A 6,361-nucleotide genomic window follows, 5' to 3' on the forward strand; every position below is an offset into this window, starting at 1 on the left:
ATTTACTCTGAGTATCCCATGTATGCATTCCTCTATACATCAAGGATAGCCATCTGCCTTTGGGGTAAGGGCTACTTAGCGCTCCTGTTTGCTTAAACATTTATTTTGGTTGTCTACATATATACCCAAGGTACTCTTCAGTACACCTTTTAGATGTGTCTTAAAAGTTTTCTAAGGGTTTCATAATTTCCATTGAAAAGGTGAAATTAATCAGAATAGAGTCTAATTTTGTGGTGGAAAGGAGATTTAGTATATAGGAATGGAGTTTTGGTTTTATATAAACATTTCCGTCATATCTGAAAGTACTTTTTCTTGGATATTTTTAAATCACGGTCTTGCACGGATAATCAAGATTTCTGTTCTTTTACAACCATAGATTTCTCTCAAAAGGTATTGGTTAATCACTAAAGGGCTAGATACTCAAAACATGAATTATTTTTAATATAGAGCGAATATTAGAATGAGTCATTGTGTATAAAAAGTAATATGCTATTTCCTTGTTGTCTCCTTAGGTAACGTGTTAAGAAAATGAGTATGGATTCCCAGTTGATTCACGCTCAAATCCAAATGTGGTGTGCAAAGGCAGGAATATCTAAGCCACGAGCTGCATTCATTAAAACAATAATGGGAAAACAGGAAGCTAAACTTCAGCTCTGTTTTAGCACTGGGAAGATCAAAGCTTTGCAGCTAAAGAATAATATTAAAAGTGTGGTCCTTAGATCCTATGGTAAAGACCAGAATTACCTAAATTTAACTTTTAAAAATAACGATTTCTTGTTTGTTGAGAACCTAACCACCATATATGCCAGACAACTGAAGAAATTCCTAGACAGAGTTCATCAAAGAAATCTTAGGGCATTCCGGAGAAATAATAAGGAGAGATCTGGTGGTCCTAGCACAAGCACCCAGGAGTTAGGTGTTTCTTTACGACGGGAAGTTCGTGCAGAACGAAACAGTAAGTGCTTCAAATCAGCCAAAAAAAGTGGAGCACCAGTGCTTGATGAGATGCCTTTGTCTTCATCCTCATCAACCACACCTAATAGTGCAGGGGTCTCAGAAAAACAACTTGTAAAGAGGAAAAGATCCTCACGTAATTCAGAAAAGAAGGCAACAGAGAACATCCGACAGGGCAGCAGTAAGAAATCTGAGGCAAAGTCAGTGGTGTCTGTACATGATAATAAAGAAAAAGAAAGGGATTTAAGAGAGGCAGAAAAGAGTAAACCAGGATTTGGCTTTTCATCTGAGACCAACAATCCCGAGGAGTCTGATTTGAGTGTTCGTAATATTCATGATCTCCTTACAAAATTATTTTCGCCATTTCTGTTGGAACCATGCTCTATGGCCAAAGACATAGAGTGGCATGAGTATATAAAGAGACTCTTACTGTACCCAGAAAAAGCATGGCAAGGCCTGCCCAATGTGGGAAATACCTGTTATATAAACGTAGTATTACAGTCTCTGTGCGCAGTTCCACTGTTTGTTAATGAGTTGTTCAATCAGGGTTTCCCATGGATTAGACCTCCCAGAGATGATTTTAACATGCGCTTGATGCAACTTCTGGTTCTGAAAGATATTTACAGTGCAAAAGCTAGGGAGACATTACTTATAAATTTTACAAAAGTCCTTCCACAATTTGGAGAGATATTCACTGCTTATAGGCAGAATGACGCGCATGAGTTTTTAAGTCTCTGTTTAGTTCAGTTGAAGGAAGCTGTTCAAAAATTAACCGTATTGTGGCAAGCTGAAAATGAATCTGGGAGAAATAATTTACTTAGACAGATTTTTGCTAACCATGATATTATCGACAAAATACCTTTTTGTCCTGTTGCCAATAATTTCGAATTTGAGTTGATGAGATCTATTTTTTGTAAAGCTTGTGGCCTGGTTGTTCACAGGAAAGAACCGGGTAATTATCTCTCCATCAGCATTCCTCAAGGATTGAAAGGTCTCAACTTGTCTATCCAATCCAGTTTTGATCTTTTTTTTAAAGCAGAAGAACTTGAACATAGATGCGAAAGGTGTATGCACAACAGATCTATGGCAGTGCATAAGTTTGTCCTCCTACCCAGGGTTATTATTATTCACCTTAAGCGCTATATCTTTACTGAGTCGCAGATAATGAAGAAGGATGAGCAACACGTCATTATTTCCAAAATTTTAAAGCTGTCTTATCATTGCAATGAAAACACAAAGCCACCTCAGCCCATTAGCCAAAATGCACATGTTAAAGATTTTGACTTACTAAAACCCCTTAAAGAGTTGGGTTCCGAAATACTCAAAGAGTCATTTCATTCAATGATGACCTCAGGACCCAAGGATTCCTCAACTGGAAACAAAAGCTCAAACAAGGAGTCAGAAGCACAAAATGTAAGGAGAGTCTCTAAGGTGTTGAGTGGGAAAGTGAAGCAGGAAGATCAGGGAAAGGGTACCACACAAAATGTAAGTGGGTCAAAATTAACAAAGGAGACAAAGAAACACAAGAAACGCAAGAAAGCATGTACATCTAGTGAGTTAGATTCTGGTAGCTTCAGCAAGGCTACTAAAGATAACGATCTCAGAATTCCAGAAAGATCCCTAAAGTACCAACAGGTTCAAAAACATCAGGAACAGAGAAATGGTAAACAGACCTCCCGAGAGGCAGTTACTCAGAGCCATCCAAAACCAAGCTCCCAGGAACAAATAGGTTGCTTCAGTAAACCTGCTGAGTCACATACCCAGAGTGGCAATGTGAAGTTACAGGGCTCTCTAGACTCCAGTAAGAACTTAGGAAGCAAAGATAGTTCAGGTAAGAAGACAAAGCTAAGAGGCAAAGTGGAACCCAAAACGGTTGAGCCAAAAGGAGACAATTATTACAGGCTCATTAATATTATCAGTCATATTGGGAGCAGTCCCCATGGAGGCCACTATATCAATGATGCCTTTGACTTCAGGAAGAAGAATTGGTTCACTTATAATGATCCGCATGTGACAAAAATACAAGAGGAGCTTATGCAGAAGGCTAGGCTTTCCACTGGGTATGTCTTCTTTTATATGCATAATGAGATCTTCGAAGACCTCTTGGCAAAGGAAGCTCAGGCTTGTAAAATGTCATAGGAGTAATATGAGGGACATAGTCTATAGTAACTATCTACCCGAATGCCTTACTCACTTAAACTGGATTGAGAAGAACAGATAATTAGCCCAAGACCAACATCTCAACAAACATTTACAGAGAAATCACCTTTGTAACTCTAACCATATTAATTGCATAATTACTGCTGATGCTAATGAGTTTTCTTCCCTCAGACAAGACTGGAACTGTGGTTTTTATGCTTTTTGTCAAAAAATAGACTTATTGATAGTGAAGTTCTCAGTATTCTCTACAGAAAATGTATAACCCAGGGTTTTCTTTATATTGATAAAAGTGCCTTATTTTCCTGCAGTCATAAACATTCTACTAAAAGAGGTACATTTTTTCTTGTTTCAATTTTCATTCTTGCATGATCACCATAATAAGTTATAATGAAAAAGCTCTTACATAATCAGAAGGAAAAAGCTCACATCCAGATAGCCAAAGGTTCAGGAGAGTCTACCTAGCACTGTTAGCCCAGCCTGGTGCTTCTATCTTGCTGACTGTTTGAAATGGTTTGGAATCCCTGTCCCCTCCCAGCTTTCTTACAATGGAGATCACTAAATAGTGGCACCTGGAGTGAAGAGAGAAGAAAATTTTTATGTCTACAGACGTTGGCTAGCTCTCTGGTTAACCGCTTACTGGCTGCAGCCCTTTCTAGTTCTAGGTCCCTGGCTTGGTTAAGGTGTCTGGTTTCCTTCTTGGCTCCAGTGCCAGCTCCTCAAATACTCTCTTCAACTCTTCATCAGAAACAGCAGCACCAGCCACAATACTACTTAGATTTTGAGCCGGAGGAATTCTTCATCTCGTCAGTTATGTTTTCTGAAAGCTGGATTTCCTTCACCACAGACTCTTCCTCATTTGCCGCAAAGGTGCTGCTCCTGCGTCTGTCCCCACAGTCTGAGCATGGACCCACAAGCACATTAAGGCCCAAATAGACGCCTAGATTCTTCCCTTGCCCAAAAGGAGCAAGGCCATGACCCCTACCTTTTATATCCTAATGCTGTGGTTTTAAGAGTGGAGCCTGATCAGCACCACCAGGAAGACAGGACCTCATGGGCTCTTCTGAAGACTTTCTAATCCCCAAATTTAGAACAGAGGACAACAATCCAATGGAGACTGTAATGTTCAATTACATTTAGAGTCACTGCTTTTGTAGAATATATTTTTTGCTTGTTATGTTAATGTATTTGGGTTGCTTGTTACATAGAAGGTATTTATAGCCCTTTTTTTCTATTATATATGCCTTTCCTATGAAAACCCAGAAATGTTCTTACTAGTTTGGTTTTGTAAAAATAAATACTGGGATTACACCAACTGTATTCAGCTGATTCCTGGCAATAAGCAGTAAATGTGACTGAACTTTTGAATCCCTTCGACATGTGTAGATGATACTGGACACCAAACAAGTCTTCATATTTCGCTAAACCCCCCTTTTCTTTGGTATCAAAGACGCTGGGTATCCTCAGACTTTGATCTTGAGGATGGAGAAGCTGATTTGTGCTCAAGGAATTGACATGTTTTCCTGTTTGTCAGCTAGCTGGATTTTGGTGATCTGAGCCCACTTCACCATTTTGATCTCAGAAGGGCACTTGAGTTACATCAAAGGAGTTTTGTTTACCAAAATTTGATCTGCAAAACTGGACAGTTTTGTGCATTCAACATTAGAAGAGGAACTGTGGATTTCTTTTTCATCTTTGTAGCATGGTATCTGTTCCTTGGATGAATACATAATACCTGTTTTAAAATGGACTTGTAAGACCTGAAAAATCTAATTTGAGCAACAAGCTTTGATATAACATAAAAAAAATGTCTCTGGAGATGATCTGATGTGTGGAGAAAGTCACGTGCATCCTAGGCATGGTGATATTCTGTAAACATTCAGTAATCATACTTAATTCTTCTAATACCAAGCATGTGTTGTCTGGAATGTCTTCTCTTACCTTTGAAGCAATGAGTATAATTTCTTATACCTGTATTGGAATATATGACAAGATTGTGCTACTATGTTTTATTGTATACACAGAATTTATCTCCTTAGTATATGGGGTAGTTTCAGTATAGTGGTATCCTTTTTATTGGTAGTTTTTTTCTGTTTTTGTTTTGATGTGATTGTTTTTGCTTTTGTTTTGTTTGGATTTTTTGTTTGTATTTTGAGATGGGTGTCTCCTTTGCTATTACAGGCCAGGGCTGGCATTGAATTCAGAGATCTGCTTGCTTATGCTTACCAAGTGCTAAGATTAAAGGCATAGACCACATGTCTGGCTTTGTTAGTGTTATTTCTAGTGGCCTTTAAAGGAGCGAATTAGAATTTAGTGCTGTTAGGGAAATTAGAAAACGCCCTTTTGTTTATGTATTTTATGTATGAGTGCTCTATCTTCATGTGTGTCAGCATATCAGAAAAGGGCAACAAAGCAAGGTATATCTTGACAACACTGACTAACACAGAGAGCTAACAAGTCTAAAATGTGTAATGTAGCACAGCAGACTAGAAATAAGTGCAGTAGTCAATATTGCAGTATTAAGTCTGAAATCCACAAGGCACACCGGCATGCTGGAGACTACTGCAGATTTGAGACAGAAAATCAGGTTTTGCTCTTTAGGCCTGATTGGAGCACGCACACCCATAATTATACTTGATCAACTGATTATAGTTATTAACCACATTCACACAATACCTGCATGGCAATTCGTAGGTTACTATTTGATTAAATAGCATATATCCTAGCCAAGTTGGCAGACAACTAGCCATCACATACGCTAAGCCCAGAAACTCAGAAAAACCTGAGCAAAACAATCCATTTTGTAAAGGAAAACAATGTTATAATACTAAATCTTTACAATATAAAATATCCATAAAGACAATTTCATATAGACAGTGGTAATAATAAAACAACAAAATTTCAATTATGAGGATGGCTTCTTTTGAAAACTAAATAAAACTCAACCAACTGTTCAGTTTCACTGTTGCAGGAACATTTACTGTTTTACATCAATTTGGTGTTTGAAATTTAGTACATAACTCTTGATATCAGGTTATGCCCTACTTACTATGTTTTCAAGAGGGGTTTGCTTTTAAGTTTGTGAGTGTTTTACCTGCATGTGTGGAAATGCACTATTTGCATATCTATTGCCACAGAGACTGAAAGATGGCCTCAGATGGTCTGTAACTGGAATTATAGGTGGTTGTCAACTACCTTGTGGGTGCTTATAACCAAACATGGGGTCCTCTGAAAGAGCAGCTCTTACCCA

At 38.2% G+C, this 6,361-nt stretch overlaps 1 protein-coding gene across 1 annotated transcript; it reads left to right on the forward strand.

Moving 5' to 3' along the window:
- Positions 1-534: 534 nt before the first annotated feature.
- On the forward strand, positions 535-3,093 carry Usp26 (ubiquitin specific peptidase 26). The gene has a single exon (XM_005363794.2). The coding sequence runs from the start codon at positions 535-537 to the stop codon at positions 3,091-3,093; it is 2,559 nt and encodes an 852-aa protein (XP_005363851.2).
- Positions 3,094-6,361: the final 3,268 nt, after the last annotated feature.

Source organism: Microtus ochrogaster, linkage group LG10, assembly GCF_000317375.1.
Source record: "Microtus ochrogaster isolate Prairie Vole_2 linkage group LG10, MicOch1.0, whole genome shotgun sequence".
In the NCBI taxonomy this organism is placed as follows: domain Eukaryota; kingdom Metazoa; phylum Chordata; class Mammalia; order Rodentia; family Cricetidae; genus Microtus; species Microtus ochrogaster.